Below are 23,205 nucleotides of genomic sequence, written 5' to 3'. Positions count from 1 at the left end.
TATTTAAGAAGCTGATTCAATGTAATTTTAATTATTGTGATACCTATAAGCTAACGATACATATTTATCTTCAAATTATTGTGATACAGCTGCGTTACTGAGCGTCTTATTTATTTATCGAGCTTAGATTATAAAGTGCTTAAATGTAATAATACTGTTTAATTATTATACATGTATTACAATTTAATATTTACTATACATGACGTATGTTATTCATAGTCTATGCCTATGTTCCTCATACATATCAACATAAATTGAGATTAGTTTATGTTTGCAACGTACTCAGAAAAGTTTTGGGTACGGTTTTCGCCCGAAACTGAAACACAATATTCGATCCGGTTTTGGTTTTAGCCAAAAATGAAAAAGGATTTTACGGTCTCTAATTAGAATACCTACATAACTTTTATACGAGTTGCTTAATATGATATACTCAAAAATTTAAATATGTATTTTAAATCACAATTCGTAGCTTTGCGCCTCTCAAATAATAATAATTAAGACGGCTTCTTGCATCAATCTACAGTTAAGATGCTCTTATATTATAATACTATGAAATGGTTGTTTGCTAGTGGTTTCCTACTGCCATGTATTGTGTTAGTTATTACTTGATTAATTACAAAATTATGTACTAGATGTATTGTTAATTCCCGCGTTACATTGGTGTATGGCTATAATTGCTATTTAATACGTAAAGCAATTTGAATTATCCTCTACAAACACGTACGTATCAAATGAATATGCAATTTGATAAACACCACCAATTGACTTGCAAATCACCGCCTCGAGTTGATAATTAAGATCGTATTCAGACGGAATGTTGGGTCACATTCAGACAAATCGGACACCGAGAGCTCTCACTCCACGTAAGAGAGACACGGGGAATGTACTAGTAACTGAATCCGGCGAACCGAAGCGAAAATGGAGTGCCATTTTGTATTAGCTATACGAAAGTTTCCATTCCGATGCCGCTAGATGTAACAAAGCCACGTAATTCGGCATTATTCAGACCAAACGATGCTCGAGAGTATCAATCGAACTCGTCCGAAATTAATTCCTTCAGTCGATACCCGTCCGAGAGCACTCTGCGAATAGGTACCTACCACCTTTCAGAAGTGCCTGGATTTATTATTCATGAGGAGCCCTTAAATAGTGGTTTCATAACAGTTTAATGTCGTTGACGAAGCTAAAGTGAATTGTTCAAAGGGTCATCCAGATTTGTCGATTTGTTGCAGTGGGTACAGTTATTTTTCATTTAAGATTTTTCTTATATAATCTTCTTAACCCGATTAATTATTAAAAAAAGGGTTTAGGATAATATATGAGTGTATAAATCACGTGTTAAGTAACCATATGAAATATCCATAGGAATTTATTTTAACTATAAGACAGTAATTTTAAATTGTATTTTTATTTACGGAAAAAATGTGTAACTATTATACATATATAAACACGTAAGTTTTTGTGTGCTTTTTGTTATTGGAAAGCCTTAATAATTCCAAGAGAAAAAAAATATTTATGTGTCATTAATCTTTGGAAAAATTTGAAACCTTTATTTTTATCGTAGTCTGTTTTTCAATCAATTAATTTATTTATAAAATAACCTATTATTGATTGTTTTAGTTATAACTGTAGAATTTAGAATTTTGTAGTCAAAAATAGAAAAATACATATGTTTTCAACTATTTTTTCAAATTAACATTTCTAAGAATAATTTAAGTATTTTTGTTAGAAATTATGCACATTATGTCAAAACTACGTATCATGTCAGTTAAAATACTATTATCATGGGTTTTTCATATTTTTGAGACTGAATAAAAAAAATATATTTGTTTGGTTTAAAGTTGTAATTCTTTCTATACTAAATGCATATTTTTTATCTATTTATTTAAAAAGTATTAAGAATTAGTAAGAATTACTGTATTAAGATTTTTCCTTGCATATTTTTGTAATATAAATTAAAAAAACAAATAATTGTATCCACATTATCAAATATTATTATTAAAATAACTTTTTAAAAAGTACATATCATCTAAAGTAAAATCGGCCATCCTTGTATTTTATATTATTTTTTTAGGAAATTTTCGGAAGTGGAAAAGCTTCTTTCGTTTTGTGTCGACGTTGGTTTAATGGACATCAAAAAGCATCAAAAAATTAGTAAGCATGCCGTAAACAATCGTAAACAATTTTCATTAAAATACTTCCAATCTCTATTAAAAACTCCCAAGCATGCATATCTTAAAACATTCAGTAGGGACCCACCCTATAATATGCAGCGGTTGTAAAACATTTTTTTAAGAAAGAAGCTTTATAAAAATTATTGAAAAATCAGATTTTTTTTTGAGAAATGAGAGTTATCGATTGAACATTTTTCTAGATAAATTAAAACACTACTTATAGTGGTAGACATAACTAGAAAAACAAAAATAAGCAAGCATCTTTTATCGATTCCTATTTAAAAACTCTCACATTTTCTAATTTTTTTTTAATCTATACAGCAAACTTAGTATAAAATTGAAATAAATTACATATTTAAAATATACTTAATCAAATAAAATCGATTAGTGAAATCGCTATAAATAAAAATATATTATTTAGTAATATTTTAATACGATGAATTTAGACAAAATATTATGAACTAAGCCTTATCGGAAAAACTAATGATATATAAAATTACCGTGTAATTTTGCATATAAATGGTTTGCGACAAAGAGCTGTATAGTGTAATTATTCCAAACCGGGTCTTAAATGTGAACAACGTTTATTAACAATAACTAGAATCTTGTAGAAATATCCATAACATAATAACCGTGAAAATTAAACGGAATGTAAAATTTAACCACGCAGATAACGACATTCTCACACCGCAACGCTATTATGATAACTTTCGCCACTTTTACGCACTTTATTTTATTTTTTACGATCAAAGCGTAAATTCCTATCAAAAATTACCTTGTTAGGAAGGAAATTTAATTTTATGCTCAATCGCGAAAAAAACCAATCCACTACAAAAGTTTTTAATTAAATTATTGAAATACTATACCTATGTGTTATTATATGAAATATACAAAATATATCGTACAAAATAAATAAATGGAATATTTATGATAACGTTTCTCGAAACTCCTTCCTAAACTTTACCCTTTACGCGAACGTTCTCTTATCGAATATAACACATGTATAATACATAAATTATCCCATTCGTATGACGCACCAGGCAGAGAGATGTGTACGCTAGAATTGATCCATCAAAACGAATTTGTTCGCATAGCGAGGCTCGTTTATCATTTTGATAGTTGTGACAACACGGGTCAATGTGTCATTTATCTTATTCTGCCAAAAAGCCTCTTCTCGGCGCCGGCACTGTTCGACACTTATAATCTCAATACTCTATGGTAAAGAAACTCATAAAAGTTATAATGGAGTGATTTCAATTTTTCACGTTCTTTTATGGCAAAAGAGTTTAGAGCACTCATTTAAAGCTTAAATATTCTTTTGTAATATAGTTTTTGTTTACTTACATAATCTATAAATAATTTTATGTACAAGTCAGAAACGAGTAAAAAATTTTAAACCATGGAATATTTATCAAGAAACTTTTTAAGGGCAATATCGCGACCGTAACAACTAAAAGAGAATTGACTAATTCAACAATGATAGCTTTTTTTAATGTTGCAATTTCTTAATATTCAGATAAAAAATAGGTTACTACTAGTTTTTCCAAAATACAAATAATTTTAATTAAAATCTAAAATCTATGTAAACGCTAATGCATTGTGTTTCATGGGATGTAAGTATCGTATGTTATAAGCTTTTTATTATGTTTAAACATAATACACAGTATATTATACTGTTTAAAGTGAGTATAAATAAATAATAAAATTGAAAAATTCTAGTTAAAAAGATAGACATTTGCTATTTACTTGAATTTTTTTCAAGCAACCACAATTTTATTAAAACCTTGCTCTGGCTAATTTTTACATTACCACTATAAAATTATTATATAATTTAATAGTAGATTTAAAAATATGATTAAAATTGAATATTGCATCGAATTATCCATAATTTTACAGATATAAAATAAAAATGTTTACAGAAAAGTGAAGAACTATTATAACGAATGCTTCCGCTCAGTTGCTTTCTTTTTCTTGTATTTAATCTTCAGTACTGACCTTCAAGGAAACTGATGGTTCAGATTTCTGGTATAAATACGGCTTTGGATAAGCGTTCCTCTGGGCTTGATTTAGTTCCCAATTTCATTTTGAAGGATTACGAAGTCAGTCTTGTGCTCCTCATAAACGTATTTTCGATCTGATTTTTATGACGTCATTATTTTCTGACCTTTAAAATGCACAAAAGTCACCCCTATTTATAGAAAGGGTGAAAATTTTTGCATAAATAACTATGAACCATTCGAAGTGTTGTTAGCTCCTGCTAACAACACTTGTTTCAAATAATTATCAATAAATAAGTCTTCGAAAAGTTTTGTTGAATCAACAGCATGGGTTTCGTCTCGCACGTTCCATTGTTACTATCACCAAAACGGTGACAAAATTTCAATGCAGGACAGGCGTGTGTATACGAATGTTGATAAGGGTTTCGATAAGGTTTGTCAAGGGTTATAATTTAAAAAAATGTCGGACCTCGGTTGCTGGGATGATTTAACTCGGTTATTCTCAAGTTATTTGAGCGATCGTAGACAGTTTGTCACCTATGGCGGCCGATTGTCGAAAGTATATTTCACCCCTCGGGGGTTCCTCAAGGGTCCGACTAAGGCCCTCTGCTCTTCACGTTATTTATTAATGAAATAAATACGGCAGTTACAAATTTAAGTTTCCATCTGTGTGCAGATGATTTAAAATTGTTTAAATACATTGGATTTGTTGTGGACTCCTCTCTACAGAGTGATTTAGATTCACTATGAAGATGAGTTTCTGCCCTTTAGTGTCAGTTAACTGTCATTTTCTCGACTTCACTCGCCATCAATTATGATCTTGATATGAAAATTATGCCTAAATAAACTTTCACTAAAGATCTCGAAATCACTTATGAGTGCAAGTGGAAAAGTGCAAAATTAAATACCTGAATATTAGCTTTTAAATACATACATAGTATATTGATATCAGTATGTGTATATGATATAGCTATATACCTCCTGATGTGTTTGACAATGGGTTCTAAATAATCTTGTGGATGCAGAGCTAAAACCAACAGGAAACTGTATTTGTTTACCTTCATTATTTGAGGAGTAATTCTAGTGGGTAACGCATGAGCTATCCGATGAATAAGCATATATACTTCTCTTGGAAGCAATTCTAAGCAACAGTTTATTAAATATATCGAACTAAATTTGTATTGAGTGTATTTAGAAAAATAATTAAGAATAACCACAAGTTTTTAATATTCATTACTCTTGAAAATTATAATTTATTCAACTTTAAAAGCAATTTTTTTATTTAAATAAAAAAGAAATATCAAGTTAAAAACTTTACATATGTATTTAATTCATAACACGTATATTTGTGTATTTATTATATTGATAATGCGTATATATATTTATGATTTAAGTTTAAAATATCAATTTAACAGTTAAAAGATATTTTCAAATGATATTATACTTAGTCCTGATTGAGAAACATACGAAATATTTTATATATTTATATTTAACCAGACGATGTAGTTTTATGTGTACATGCTCCTCTCGCTTTCGTCCATTCTTTCTAAATAAAGGATTGTATGTTTAGCCGTGATTAATGTGGATACGATACCAAGTTGGCATACTTTTCCCGAAAATCTTAACTAACAAGAAATAAATAAGGGAGTCCATTAATAATGGAAACGAATAGCCACATAAATGCGCATGGGAAGCGAATAACGTTAGTCCGTTTTTTCCTCGCAATCCGAATTGTACATCATTGATGACTTTTTTCATTTAAGTGTAAAAAATATACTTAGGGTTATGAAATAGCGAATAAAAAACTATTAAGATAAACACAGCGGATAAAGCAAACGATCATAATTATCGTATTTGTGTTGGTGTTATTCTTTATAATGTAATTTTCGCAACCAATCGAAAAGTTGCGTTATTGTGGCACAAATATGCGTAAAAGCGGAAAATGTACAATGTAGATTTGTGTACACTATTAATATTGTAATTACAGCTGCCTAATTATAAATTAAAATTAATTGGGGCGATGAAACTGTTGTCAGGTAGTATAATAGAACGAAGTCATTATTACACGAGTGTCTGCATAATTCATTTCACATATTAAATCAGTTTTGGAATTAATAAACAGGTGAAGCTATAAAATTGATTGTTTCAAAATAGTATCTTATAAATAATATACTATTTTGAAACAATTTATTTTATAGCAACCATGAGATGATCTTTATATTTTAATACAAAAAGTATTCGTGTTTTTGTAGTGATTTTTTTTCGTTTGAAACACTATTTTAACAAATATAAAATTATACTAGATTGCAATCCTAATTTTTTACAAATTATTATGCTTATCATTCGCTGACTAGACACAAAATATTTTAAAGCATTTAATTGAAATATTTAAGCAAAAATATACGTTAAAAGCTTTATTAATATTAACTCGCTCTTGTGGTTACACTTATTTAAAATTAATATGAAGCTTTATACATTTGTTCTTCGGTTACTTCCGGAGTTGGGAGTTTTATTATCCTCTAAAGTGATAAAGTTTTATGGTCACAAATGCGGAAAAGGCTATATGCTCACGAAGTATTTTAAATATAATATAAAACAATATGCATTGTGCATAATTATATCACGAGAATACACAATGCACTAATTAAGTTAAATCATTCAATATTAATTTAGAGCTTTTTTTATCGTAAGCTTTTTAAAATAAATTATTCATAATATGATTATGATACATTAATCCAAACTATATTATATTATAATATAAGATAATGCTGTTATACATATACACCTCTCTATAAATTAATGTTATTTGACGCTCGTCAAAGGAAGTTTCATCCCTTAATGAAATTAACGCGTCAACTGGTGGAGCAACCCGTAAAGTATCATCAAAGGTGACCTACGTATTTCGGACAGACATGTCTTACCATCGTTTCCCAATTTCATTACAGTTATTGAGCAGAGACAATGCAATTACGTAGGCCCGACATAGGACGTCTGATATAATGAGGTCCGATATCTGAACGGAATCGAATTAATATTTGCGAATGTCCTAGATCAACGACTGTGCTAACTGTTTCATGCGATATATTATAATTATTATTAACCTTCGTTGTAAGTTCGGTTGGTATTCATAGCAGTACCCAATATTGATACCGGTTAAAAGTTTGATCCAATAACTTTGCGAATTTGCCACGAAGAAGAAGAGAGAAGGGTAAACCGTGACCCAGGGTTGGCTATAACTTTTAGGCGAAATCTGGAACGTGCACAAACACATTTTCTTGACCTAAAAACTAGTCAAAGTGCCGCAGTGTGACAATATGACAAGTTTTGAAATTAAAGCTTTTATACGTATTACGTACGTGCAACGACACTAATTTATGTGTTATATTATGTCAAAGCATCTTTTAAAATATTACACAAACTGTATTATTTTGATAAAATACAGATAATAAATAAAATTGTTTTTTGTATCGCACTATTCCATTCATGACATATGCATTGTAAGCATTTACAGTTTTGATGAGTTAATCTATCAAAATGGTAAATGTTAAATATGAAAACATTTACTAATGGCATTGACTGACATGTTCAATAGAAATATCTACATAAATATTATACGTTTTTAAAAGTAATGTGCATTAAAATGTATTTAAAATAAAAATAAATTTAACAAATTGCTATATACGTAACAAGTACAACTTATTTATGAAACACAATATTGTATAGAAGCTCAAAATGTATAACTATTGCCTGGAAACCATAAAAATATATTTGTAAAGAATAGCGAGAATCCGTACATTTTAATTCAAGATAATATTCATGGCAAATAAGTCACCTTTTCTACTTAGTTAATATCCGGGATTTATACCATATGTATACATTTGTATGTTCTTTGCTAAAATAGATCAGAAAAATCACCACTGTCTATCTAGCTGCAATAATTTTCTTTTTTTTTGTGATCGAAAGGGTGTTCGAGCAAAGAACCATGGTTGAACTAATCCACGGATGTACGTAATGAACAATGGAAAAAGAAAAACGGAACCAGAGCGCACAGATCGTTTTTCCGCTTCAATCCCTTTGCTTTTAGATTTTTATATACCTACGAAACGTATAAGTTTGAAAGTACTTTGAATGAATACACTACTATGGTTTACAAACATATATATATATATATATATATATGACTTAAATTTATTAGAACAACGAAACGTTGGAGTTCCGTTTTACATATTGTTTTTTGTCTATTGGGACAGAAAGTAATTAAAATCAAATCCTTTGTTTGAATCAAAACTGTTAACAGGGAATCAGATTGAAAAAATACTGTGAGAGCAGGAGCTATTGATGGTTACAAGTTGGATAAATTGATATATTTTATGCTTATTTTTTTGCACATCACTACTTAGATTTACAGTCGATTTCGAATCGTTGTACAATAAATATTTTCTGATATTAGTAATGTTGGCTCTGTAAGAATGATTGCTCTTAAATATAAGAAGAAAACAGCTTTTACTGTGTAGAAGAAAGGAAGCTGATATATTACTAAATATAAGTTGTTTGGTGTGTTAGACTATTTAATATTTATTTAGTTATTGCTTTTCTGGTATTATTAAAACTAATTTTAATATTAATTTTCCCTTCTAACATGACAGACGTTAGCCCAATGTGTTACAGTAGGGTAAACACGCGTTATATAATCCGTGAACTCCATCTTAAACAACATTATTTTTGAGGACCCCACCCTAACTATAACCATTTTATGGCGTTCTTGTCAATAATCACTAGGCACTACGTTTTAATAAATATTTATTAAAATGTATCACTGGTTATTTAAAAAAATGATTTTGTGCATTTTTAAAGATGTACATGTTTATTATCATATAGAACAAAAAACATCAAATTAATAATAATAATATTGGAAAGAACAAAAAGGGCTACAAATTATATTAAATTAAACTCATACGAAACATTTTGTGGTCAAATTGAATATATTGCACTACTTCAATTATTTCACAACAATATTATATATGCTTAATAAATTAGATAAAACGATGTTGCAAAAATTACAAAATAGGGTGAATGAGAGTAGTTTTAATTAAAAATGAATTTCCTAGTTGTAGAAGTATGATTGAAAGATTAGAATGATTGTATATTAAAGAAATATAGAAAATAATAAATGTTTTAGTATTTATATATAAGTTAGAAAATAATATGTCACCAGAGTATTCTAACAAGTAGTAATTAAAAATCAAGTCCTTTTCTACATGTTTATAGCCTATTAGAATATTTAGTATATGTTCATGAAGAATATCTCTTGTATATATTTCACGGTATGCTACATTTTAATTTTATTAATAACCTACTATAAAATTGATTCAAAATTTTAAAAGGTAAGCGAAATAATTCCCCATGGTGCAGTAGGTACAAGCTCTCGTCGCCCATCCACTCGCGGATCTCCAAGCTCTATTACCCGAGTACGTGATTCAAGGCTTTACGGCCAAGCACCAAGATCGATACAAGACTTTTCGCTTCGTTAGTGGAAAAAGGAAACTAATCGCCCTGATCCACTTTATTCCACGTTTCACTTTTACAAGTACCGTGCAGCGTCAACTTTAACGTAACAGAGCTGATAACAGTCGCGTGCACAAATAAATAGCGTACACGTAGATCTATCGATCTATGAGTATGTGATATTATACAAATAAATAAAACAACTTTTTATGTACGTTAATAAAACAGGACATTTTTATGTCACCCTTCTAAAATCTTTGTGCATCGTTTAATATCCTTCGCCTGGGTCGGAACTTTATGTACATATTATTTATGATCACATTTATAGTGCTACCCTTTAACCCTTGACGTAAGCACGAGCTCCGTTTATTTTTGCACTAGAGAAAGTATATTATTTATTTGAGTTGTGTATAATCGTATTATAATGTACAGTTTGGGGTAATTGCATCGCCAAGCGACGTTTCAGCGTGTTCAAAGAGGCAGTATGCAAATTTGAACAAGCGACGTAGGAGGTCATTAGCATAGTATCTAAGAATTAAAAGTCGTTTCGATTAAAAATACTAACTAAAAAAAGTTAAAATTTATATGGTGTTCTAAAAGCTAAAATTCGTTTAGATGTTTTGTGTATCACGTTCTATACTTGATTAACAAAAAAATAAACTGTAAAACTATTACCGAGCACATGGTCGCGCCAAATTGTAGTTTAATGCTCATACAAGTAAGCTGGGCAAAAATAAAACTGGTAAAAAACTTTGTATAAAGCTATTAAGGTCGATACCAGCTTGGAAAGCTTTCGACACCACGCGTGTGTAGCTGCCGTTTCGAAAGCTCTGCCATTAACGCTGCAGGAATAATTGAAGAAGCTTTTAGGGGAAAATTTGCCCATAAACGCTTTTTCATACGCCAACTCTGGAGTATTATTTAATGTTAAGAAGTAATTTTATGTGCACACAGTGAGATTTAGCTTTCAGCGATAATTACCTTGTGCCCCCTGTAGACTTGCCGGTACTACGATTTGATCTGAAACAATAAAAAAATATAGTAAATAACACATTTTATATAGTAAACTAGCTGTCCGTATCCGGTGTTACCAAAATCAAGATTTATAAATAAACCTATGATTAGTTGAAAAAAGCCATTCTTGTTAATTTTGCTTACTAACATAATGGACGATTCTTCAGAAAGAGTACGTAAATATAACCTCACACAACGGCAAATACGTTTGGGTTACGTAACGTTTCCTATTTGATAAAATATGTAGCAGTATTTTATAGGCCCAAAAACAAAACGCAAATAAATCTATAGAAGTAATTTTAAGCATTTTTTTACTATTTTTTTAGTTTTTTCTCAATTATAACCGTAAACGTTTTATTTTATTTTCTCATTTTGTATTATATTCTAGCTAAAACAAAATTGCTATAAACCAATAACATGTATTGTATATAATGAATAATAAATAATACACCTTTTTATACTAATCTTAAAAAAAATTATTACAGCCTTTTAATATCAATAATAAAAAACATTGTCATTTTATTAACAGCAAATACTATAAATCAGTGTTTCAGAAAAAAACAACGATAAAAAACAAAAAACTAATCTCAAAAATTGGAGACTACGATAAAAACAACCTTAAATTAAAATGCTAGCACAAAATGTCAAAGCACATATTGCTTTAGAAGCTGAAGACCATTTATAAATGTTATGTTAAAATCAACTAAATGTTAACAAATTTGCTATAAACCAGTAACATGTATTGTACATAATATATTTGTAAAATTAATAAGACTATTGAATTAAACGTTTAAAAAAATATTTGGTAAAAAAACATTTTGAGCCCTTATTCTATATGTCACGATTTAATTATCTTTTGTCCATATAGACAAAATCTAAAAATTTCTGTATCTACAAACAGACTCACGAATTAACATTGGGAAAAACAGATTGAATTTTTATGTTTATCAGTTGAATATTATGTATTCATCAGCAGTACTGAATTTTCTTGAATAAATGACTTCATTAATATTTATATATGTAAGGGGTGCAAAATTAATCGAATATTCATTAGAAGTGCGAGGTAAAGAAAATGTTTAAGACCCATGCCCTTAGGATTTAGAATGTATGCATAATTTAATTTAAACCAGTGTTGAAATGAATAGTGCTGATGTTTTCTTAGGGTACTAATTAATTAGCATCCCAAATGTTAATTAGTAAAATTAAAATGGACGTCATTTTATATGGTGAGGGAAATGAGGTAGCTAAGAGTAGGTGGGTGTTGGGTTCCTAAGTGTAACCAAGTAAAATTTACTAATATCAGTCAAAGGTGTTGAATATAGTGTTTTAATTATTGTAATGTATAGTTTTCAGTGTATGGATTTAATAATTGTATATATAAATTTTGTGAAAAATATACATAACATAATAGACGTAATAAAATAAGTAAATAGAACTAGCACAATATAATAATACATACATAAAACATTTTATTCATTTAATATAATTTATTATAGAGTAATTAAATTTATAGTTTTGGCTGTAAATTTATTATTATAGTTTACATTTATTTTTTTTTAATTAAAATTTATATGACACTCATATAAATATGAAATGATTAAAACTTTTAATTACAAATAATACTTATTAAGCTTTAAAGAAGATTATCATAAAATTGAACGTTAAGTTGTCTTTAACGATAATTAAATAATTAATCTCACATATTTCGTGGCCTAAATAATTTACTGAATAGCCAATCTACTGAGTTTATAAATGCCGTTATTTATTTTATATGATAGGAGCTTTTCCTTTTTGTAATTTCAATATAAGAGAAACGTAACAATTTAAACGGAACCAAGAGCGGAAAAGCGAGCGTGAAAAGAAAAGGAAATTGAAAACGGTTCCAAAATTAATCTTTCTTAATCATAAAATAATCTGGTTGAAGCCTTTACTAATTAGCGTAAGAGAAAAGTTTCTGGGAATAAACAGAAACGGCCGATAGCCATCGGTACCGTAAAATTTTAAATTAGACTTCCTAATTTAAACAGTGTTTTGTATACATAATTGGGTGATTTAAATTTTATAATGCGATTTCGATCGCACGCGTTTCATTTCGCAGAAACACGCCAAAGAAAAGAACATTTCTGAGGCGTGCCAAAGGCGACTTAAAAAAAGAAAAACAAAAGGGTTAGAAATAGTAGAACGGTTTTAATAACGTAGTAATAATGTGAGGTAATAAAAAAAATAACATTGTAAATTTTGAATTAACTACTTCACCGTTCCAACAAATTTTGTAATTATTAAAATTATATTGACCAGAACGATATACGAGTGGTAAAGTCTGACTATTGACCTGAAAGATCTGGGTTCGAATCACATATTGACCTTAGTGTTTTTAAATTTCTTTCGTGTCTGAGAGATGAGAATTAATGATTATTATACAAATATAATTCTGATTGATCATCACAGATTAAGTTTACTTAGATTTTCTTAGTGTTCGGTTAACTATTTTTCAAAAGTCGTGCCTTCTTATCAGTTTTAATTTTGAGGAACGGGTGATAAATTATGACACAATAAAGTGTTCAAGAAGAAAAGGGTTTAAGCTGCTCTTTATGGATTTGGAACAAGTATTTATTTACCTAAGTGAAAACATATATCACAAAGATCAATATAGACACAAAAACGGTCATTCCAGCTACCACGATATATCGTGTGGTGTACCATAGGGTAGTGTAATAGGGCCCATATTTTATTTACTGTATATTGCTAATATCCGATAAGTTTTGCCGACGACTCATGAAGAAACTTGCTAATTAAGCTTAGCTTAAAAATTTTCATGCTTAGTTTTTTTTTCTAATCTAGTCTTAATTGAATAATGTAAAATAGTCACTTGATCAGATCGATGAAATATATTTTAAAAAAGAAACAATAATATATTTTATAAAAATATTCTTCGCCTGTATATTATGTTAATCGAGTCGGTCTTCTTGCCAGGTTTTTTTAAAACCTTTATTCCCTTTCGCACCCTGTGCCAGATTGGAAAGAATCGTCGTCATAAATCACACATCTCCTCTTTATCATTTGTCTTGCGCGTTTAAAAATATTGAAGCGTAGATATGGAAATTGTTGATTTGCGACCCTCGTTTGCGCTTCGTTGGACCAGATAATGGATGTAATTTATAGCGGTGCAGAGCATAATTCATGCTATCCAATATCAGCCGATACGTGTTTCGTTAATTATTGCTAGATGTGAGAAGTTGTCAGGGTGGTCGTTGAGAAATTCTAGTGATTAATTTAACAGTTTTGTGTTGGTATTGCGTCAAGTTTATCGGAGGAAATTTCAGCGGCTATAATGTTTCAAAGATCGGGTTACATTAATTGGCTAAGGTGTAAGGCAAAATTTGCTTATGTAAATATAGCCTGAAATGATGTTTTTTAAGTATTTATAATTATAGATGCTTAATTTTAAGATTTTTACATACCATGTATAATCATATCTAAAAAATTGTTTATATGTACTATTTTCTATAAAAAAATAAAGCTTATTAAAAAAACATTTGATGATATGCTGCTTCCAAAAAATCTTATTTTATATATTCGAAAAAAAAATATGCTGTCCATAAAATAAGTCCCATAAACCTTAATGAATTTGCTTACAGTATTATAGAAGTACTGTATATATTTTCTTATTAAGCACCCATAAATAATATAAGTTTAAGAAAGCAAAATCAAGGGTAACAAATTGACTTTTACTCTTTTTTCAATGTAAATGTTATTATTTTCCCATAGATTTTATTTGCAAAATGGCATTGCTATAAACGAAATTAAGCTAGCGTTTTTCCTTTACATATAATAAAATATTACTGAATGAACTTTAACATATTACAAGCTCAAAATTTCTACGACTAAAGCCTGGTAAATTCTGCCACGTCACGTATTGCCAACCAATATATACAATACATCTACTTTTTTACTCTGAATATCCTTTATATCTGTGGCACAAAAAAATAATATTATAAAATAATTTTATACTTTATGAACGGCATCAATAAGCTTTTACTATTAAACATATATACTTTTAATTGCTTGTTTTGAAAATATCGTAAATATTTTTAAGCAGCTACCCGCAATTTTACCTTACTTTACCTGTTTAATTTCCAAAAAAATACATATACACAATAGAATTGCTTGCCTTAAAATAATTTGTTATCCACAAATATTAACAGGAATACATTTATTTTCTTTATAATAAATTATTTATAAAGAAAAGGGGAGTCGAGTATATATTGATTATATTATATACAAAGCATAACTAAAATAATAATATAATTAATCGAAGCTAACCTAAATAAATACAACGTAGATTCGCAAGTTAGTGAACGCATTAATATTAATTTAAATATTGACTTAAAATATACTTATTAAAATATATATTTATTTTGCTTCATAAATATTAAAAAAAAACATTGTTATAATCTGATTGCTCAATCGCTATAATCGATTATTAGATTTAAGCACACTGTTTAAATACAATATAAGAATTCTATAAATAGAATAAGATTATTCATTTTTAGGCTGAAAAATACAATGAGGCAAATGTTTTTTCATGGGTAATAAATATAGAATACGATTTATTTATACAAATTTGGTGATATTGTACAGGGTACAATATACTATATATTTTACATATAAAGTTTATTTAATAAAGTAGAACATATTTTAATGTATAATATTTGCAATACTTCAAGATAGAGGTTTAATAGGTCTTTGTTCAAAATCTACCGAGCGAATATACGTGCAAATAGTGGAAACGGAAATCTTTGAACAGGTAAAATCAAACTTATGTTGCGGAAAATATCGGTCGATGGTTTTATGGTTTTAAGAATCGTTTTCATATGCTAGCTGGTATGCTTAAATTAATAGATCGATATAAAAATATTATACAAATTTTTAATTAATGATATAAGTAATAATTAAAAGGCAAAAGTCAAAGGTTATAATGTCGAAACTTATTTAAATTTAATAACTGATAATGACTCATTGAAAGCCTTCAATAATGGCTCAAATAAATATTAAAACTGACGTTTGAGTAAGTATCTTTAGTAAAAATCAACAATTTAAATACGCTATAAAATTATATATGTTTTCACTTGCGGTTTGTATATTTCTATATTATCTAATAATTAACTTTATATATTTTAAATTAAATAAATGGACAGAAGTTACTATTGATTTAAATTTAATACTAGCAATTAAAGTATTAATTGAAATGATATTTAATCAAAGAAGTAAATAATATAAATAAGAATATTTAAAGAGCTTAAATTATCATGTTTTTTGCACATTTATTCAATATTATGATCGCTTAATAAGTGTCACTTACGTACATGTTCATGAAAGTAGATTAATTTAATTACTAAATGGGTATATTATACTGTCCTAATTTTGCGTATGGTTTACACAAGCTAATTTAAACTGGTCAGATAATGCCATATGCAAAAAGCAATTTCATTCACTCCTCTTTTTACTTTTATTTAATTTAAGAGTTGTATTTACAACTTTCTGCGCCATTAAAAGATTGTCCATTTAAATTTATATTTAAATATAAAATTTTATATTTTTTGCATCTATGTTGAAAATTATTAATAAATTTTTTAATACAATTAACTTAATTTCTTGATAACCCTCAAATAGCGAGGGCTCTCGAAACAAACCTTCGATTATACGATACAACACGCAGTACCTACAAGTTTTGAGCACTTGAACGAACCACCTGATACAGCTAAAATTTTAACATCATTAAAAAGTCTCACGGGTGCCGTTCGATCTGGAAATTTATTCACGGCGCCGAGAGCGCCGCTTCCTCGGTCATAACGGGCATTTTAGAGACCACTAAAAAAAGCCAAAAGTGGCGTCGACACGACACCCCACACCAGCACACGTATTTGTCGTCGTCAATTTCGACCGTTTCCTGCCGGGTAATGGTACCTGCCGCTACTTTTATTAGGGCCGTTTACTTTCGGGACGCAGGGATTGTATCTACCGCCCAGCACCACCCCACTTAGATAACTTTTATTGGTCACTTTATTTTTCGTTGAGGACCAGCTTTGGCTGACTCCTGTTCCTCGTAAAGACAATAACGTATTACATTTTTGATTTAGGAATATATCAATTAAAGATCATACTATAATATATGATTGGTGTGAGGGCTTCAACCATCTGCATAATCATTGTAATAATATTTCTAAATAAACGAAAATTCGTCTCGAATATATATATAAATTTAATCATTAATACAATTATTTCATTAGAAATAAAAATATAACTATAGTTTGTGTAGATAATATTGTTATAATATATAAAAACACAAAAGCTCGAATAACAAATCATCCAAGATTTCCGCTGTCTTCAATGTGCTTCAATTTCCGCAACCATCAAAGACGGAAATTCGCGACAATTTAACCTATCGCATGACACGTTAATCAAAAGCGCTCAGAAAATGGTGCAAGATTTACGTAAAAGCTTAATATAATATGGTATAAGTAGAATACTATTCAAACACTATATAATGTATCTGAATTCAGGTATATTTGTACAAGGCGAAACAGCCCCATTGTTTGGCTATTGGTAATTTTCCAAAGGATCGCCTTCGGTATGGCCGAATGTGGTCATGCGGCATAATGGCATCGTAAGTGCATTCCTATTGAGCCTCCACTTTGAATTCGAGTCGGTCGACCGGAAAAATTTCTAAAGTGAGAGGCGTCCGCCAAAGAAATGAAAAGGTAGACATTTTTCAACCCCCTAAGCGCCCGACTCCCCATTCGGTATGGTAGAGGGTGGTGCGCTCGCAATCCGTACCAATATTTATACGGTCTGTCCGCGGCGGAATATCAATATTTTCACAGGAAAAGACCATAGGAAAATTCAAGTTTGCGTGCCGTATAAAATTCAATATAGACATGTATGCACAGTACGTATAATATGATTTTGACGCAAAATTCGTTTAAAAATAACTGAAAATTGTGTATTTTTTGCAAGAAAGGTTTGTGTGAGATTATGGAAATATTTTTATTAAATAAAAAAGTATATAATCTTAAATCTATACCACAAGTCTGTATTTGTGTTTATTTGTCTTATAAAAAGCTAGCTAATAAACTATTCTAAATGTTTCAACTGTCATACTTTTATTAAGAAAAATAGTACAAATAATGCTTTTCATGATTTTAGCCTAAACTATACATTATCTTTTAGGTCATGTCCTTTTAAAATTTTTAACTTCTTTCATTCTTAATTACATAACACAAATTGATACAGTCAACTTCATTTTTTTGCAAGAATATGTTCAACAATGATTCATAGCCCAAGGCTGTGTGAATGGAGAAAAAGTTTTATATTAAAAAAGTTAATGCATTACGAGATTTATTTACAGATTAAGAGTTGGCTAGATTGAACGTCATTTATTTGGTACTTTTATTTATCAGAGCTCTTGAGTTTTTCTTAAGTTAATCCATAACATTCCCCTGAAAATAACTTCAAGTTTGTTAAAGCTTGACTAATGCTTAAAAGGTTTTTTTATGACATTTTATGGAAAAATTGAAGAAGTTGAAAGCACAACTTTGTATTCATATTTGATAAATATAATCGAGCTGTATTATGAATTACATTTTTTAGCGAGTCCTAGAAAAAAAAATACAGTTATGAAATCAAGTGATAATTCACTCATTATTTGAATCTGCATTTACCCTACATATTAAAAACCAATTTTCTAGACATGATTTGTTTTAGTATGCCAGTTTTAGCATGTTTATTTTAGTAAATTCACCAGATAATAAAAGAAGTATCAGATGTCCAGCTTACATCTCACATTTCATAAATACAAGTAAACGATTAAAAAATGTAGCTTCTTTATGCTACTGAGGAGTTGAATTAAAGGCATTTAATTCATATGTGACTAATACTACAATCCAAATTTATTAAGACCGCGATTCTTAGCTTATATCATTTTGCTTTAACCGGCTTTAATACCAAATTCATCTCGATAATGAATAAGTTATGAACATAATCGCTCAATGTGTACCGTATACTAAAACTACAATACAATAACGTTAGTTGTAAATTAATTGAACACACGTGTTTGATTAAGACGATCTTGACTGAATATTTTAATTCCCAATTTGTATAAACTACTCTATGATAGTATGTAACAACGATAGTCACTCAGTGATAACAAGACTTAAGAGATGAATTTTTCTCTCATAGTAAAGCTTATATTGCATTGTCTCAAGCATTTAAAATACATATCATCAATGGTCAATCGTTTAATGATAAGATATAACTGGAAACAAAACACCGACATAAAAAGATAATTAATGAGATTTGTGAAATGTTATATAACGTTTTAAATAACACACGTTTGTAAAATGAAATATTCCGTTTGTAATAACATAAGTAAAAGAGCAATTAAATGGTATAAGTAAACATAATAAATATAAATATTATGTAGGGTAAACAGAAATAGAATAACACAGATGAAATTTTTCATGAATATTAAAGTGTTGTGGAATTTTCTTAGTATAGTTATTTTTATATGATATATTTAAATGCTCTCTTTTTATTTAAAATATCAAGAAAAACATAAAAAATAGTTAACGCAATGTGCTGAAAAATATTGACTCAAGCAACATTCACACTTGCACAGAAGAGTCCATTGTTATCATCGGTTTTAGTAAGAAAAGCGTATTCCTGTCTGGGATTACGCCCCCGGTGTTTTCCCAGCTCGGCACTTGCTCCACCGTGCACAATGACAATTCTTACTATCGGAAACTTGAAACAACGACGTCGTTCTATGAAGCAAACTGACGACAATAGCCGTTGAAATTTCTTCACAATAACAATGGTGTTAAGAAAACGTAAATAAGTAATATATGTCAATCGGTAACAAGAAAATACGCGTGACCTCGTTTGAAATTTACTTATGTATTCATTTTCATCTCTGCGTAAATCCTTATTTGATATACGTGATTGCAAGAAAAAGCTCTGATACGTAAACTTGATTCAGAAATATAATTACGTTGATAACAAAATGATATATAATATATCAGCGATAATGTGATTTACGTAATATCATATTGTGTAATTAATTTCGGATGAACCCAATAGAGGCTGTTAGATATAAAATATAAATTACTCAGTTATTAATGTATTTATATATTTTATAGATGTAATTTACAACTGAGAGAGCACAATATATCTTAAATACTTTACATATTTATTATATTAAAAACTCCAGTAGTGTGAGTCTCCATCCTGCTACATTTCTGGATTGACCTTGACCGTCGGACGTAAAATATCGATCAAACGTTGTTGAGATAAACTTTTACTTATTCATGAAAATGCTCTAAAAGGGAACGAGCTTCTCAAAGGGAAAAAGGGAAGCATTTTATGTATTACATATAGAATAAATTTTAAATATATGTATTTATTCCATAAATAGTAAAATATTTCTGAAATATATTATTTTTTTAGATATAATAATAAAATTTTAAGACCTCATTTAAGAACATAAAAAATTAAAAGTCTCACCCGTTATTACATATTGGACCCTGAAAATGTTTTCTAATGTATGATTTGCATATTATACGGCTTATTGAGGTTTTACTGATTTTATTTTCAATAAATAATATTATTCGGTGGATGTTTGATACTTTAAAACATCTACATATAAAAATATTATTATATTAAAAATAAAATATTATTATTGTATAACAATATCACGATAAATATCAGCAAACAACATTCTAGCTCAGATTTCCACTTAGATATGCACTCATATCATGACATCCAAGTGGATGTTTTCGTATATGCTCTTGGTATATCTGAATATATTGCGTTCTCACGGTGACGCATGAGTGCTTTTTCCCTACAATAGCACAATTCGACCATAAGCCAATAACTAAACGAACGACCTCTGTACATGAAACTTATACGAAAGTAGTGAAATGAAAAAATCCAATTTAAATAATATATGCGGCATAAATCACACAATTTGCAAATATGCCGTATTAGATTTGATTTATTGATACATACATAATATAACAATTACATTTGTACAATAAAAAAATATTATAGCCATCTAGTAAATGCTGGTTAAATATTATATATTATATATTATAGTTTATACACAGAATATATGATATAACATATACGAATCCAAAAAGCAATAACACAGATAGATAAAGAGAGATTTTCTTTATTATTTTTCGATCAAAGCAAAATAATCTTAACTGCAAATATACAGGGTATAGCTAGCACATTGACACAGTATTATGTGTGTCTGAAGCTAAAATCCGCAATGGAAAAACCAATAAGCCATATTCCATAAACGTAAAAAATCTACGTCGACGGAAATAAATTACTATTTCTGAACTAGTGCGCTATGAAATAAAAAAACTTTAACGTACCGAATTTCAGTTTTTTCCATTTCGGATAACGCACGTAAGTAATTTGCGAACTTATTTTTTCGTGTCTATTTACGGAATTGAATATTTCGATTTATGTACGTATATGGAAGTATTTGTATGATTTTTTTATACTAGGTTTTGAAATTTGAATATTATCAAACACGACTAAATACGCTTTTTAACATACGGTTAATTGCTACAATTATAGTTACAGAGCAGTAAAATAACGCATGCTACAATTGTTAAATTTTAAAATACCCTGAGACTTATCCTTGTGTATGAATATTTATTAAAGAAATTATAAAGTTGACATGTATGTTATTGATTTAAACTAAAATAATGATCTTAGTTTAAATCAATAGCAGCTTTAATCAACACAACTTTCTTGTCAATCTTGTTTATCTTATCTCATAAAAAGATAAGAAGAAATCCATGAAGTATCCATAATATATATATATATATTATATATATATATATATATATATATATATATATATATATATATATATATATATATATATATATATATATATATATATATATATATATATATATATATATATATATATATATATATATATATATATATATATATATATATATATATATATATATATATATATATATATATACATTAGTAATACCTATTTAACTATCAACGTCGTATATGCGCCAGTGAAAAAACATAAAAACATATGTATGTACATATATCACTCGCTCCCGAAAAACCTTAGTCGATATTTCTCGTTCCTGCCAAAACTGGTAAGAGGGCCATTTTCACCGTAACACGATTCTCATTTTTTCTCGCAACAAAGTCTCTATTCAACCGACGAAAACCCCCGTGTTTTATGATCTTCCCTTATCCGAGGTTTGTCTTTCGTGCCCTAAATGCGAATGACGTCGCGGAATGAGATTGCTGAATTGCGAAGTCGCAGTTTGTGCTCACTGTTTGCAAATATAAAATAAAATGTTCTGCTTGAAAAATTATTCAAAGTGATAAACATCGATATATAAAACCAGAAAAATATGTTTTTTTTTGTAAAATAATATGCATTTAAATTTTATTACTTTAAAAAATCATTTGTAGAATTATACGTTTGATATGCAAAAATATATCTAAATAAAAAAGCTCTAAAATCCTCGTATGATGTTACCGAAAGTCATGTATAATAAATACAAAACCTCTAAAAACATTTAAAGCACAGCTTAAAGTTTTCCGATGGCCTTCAATCACGCCACATAACTAATCGAATGTTAAATTTCTGAAAAATAAATTTTAAATGAATAAAACTACAGACCGTTAAACGGTTAACTGTAACTACACAGTAACCTGGTATCTTTCAACGACACGAGCCATATTGAGCGACGACGTAATAAAGTTATTCAATAAAATTGTATCAGTTTCCCTTCTACGAATACGTAAGCGTGACCTTTATACAAGGAAGCGTAATATTTTACAATATAAAACATATAAAAATAAAAAAAGTCATAGAAATAATATAATGTTTAGGTATAGCGAATGTCTGTTGCATAAGGTGAATCGTAAAATTATTATGAGTGAACCTTAGTAGCGTGTCTTTTCCGCGACAACGTCGCTTTTAATTAATTTAATTGTGTACTTGTGAAGAGAACAGAACGCAAATTAATGCACGACTGTACACGGCAGCTTTGTTACGCGCATTAAAGCTTTCGAACGAGCTTTTTTATAAAGCGAAGCTGGTTAATCTATTTTTAATGATGTTCTAAATACAATCCGACAGACAGTTTGAGGTTCATTAATTAAATATACATAATACATTTTAATTACTCTATCAGGTATTTGGTATTATAGTCATGTTATAATGTACTATGTATTTATTTAAAAATATTCTTCAATAAAGTAGTATTTATAATAAAAAATGGCCAACTGTAATAATCGTTCTAATACATGAAAAAGAGATTCAAGTACAGTGACTACAATATGAAGGTATATATCACCCAAAATATTATCATTAAATAAATTTAAATCCACATGATAATAAATACATTTTAAGAATATAATGTGAATGTACAATAGTTATTTATAGCTTTTAATGG

General features: G+C 28.7%; 1 protein-coding gene across 21 annotated transcripts in view; it reads right to left on the bottom strand.

Annotated features, from left to right (window-relative positions):
* Positions 1 to 23,205, bottom strand: part of LOC148227436 (tyrosine-protein phosphatase non-receptor type 13-like) — a 157,597-nt gene that overhangs the window by 40,326 nt on the left and 94,066 nt on the right. For all 21 annotated transcript variants that reach the window (XM_088201555.1, XM_088201563.1, XM_088201560.1 and 18 more), the window contains one exon: positions 10,658 to 10,696. In XM_088201555.1, coding sequence (XP_088057681.1) covers positions 10,658 to 10,696 — 39 coding nt within the window. The remainder of the gene's footprint in view (positions 1 to 10,657; positions 10,697 to 23,205) is intronic.

This window comes from Plectrocnemia conspersa, unplaced genomic scaffold (genome assembly GCF_051122295.1).
Source record: "Plectrocnemia conspersa isolate PC_06_02 unplaced genomic scaffold, ASM5112229v1 ptg000013l, whole genome shotgun sequence".
Lineage (NCBI taxonomy): Eukaryota > Metazoa > Arthropoda > Insecta > Trichoptera > Polycentropodidae > Plectrocnemia > Plectrocnemia conspersa.
The sequence above is the reverse complement of the archived record's forward strand: the minus strand, read 5'-3'. Positions and strand labels throughout refer to the sequence as shown.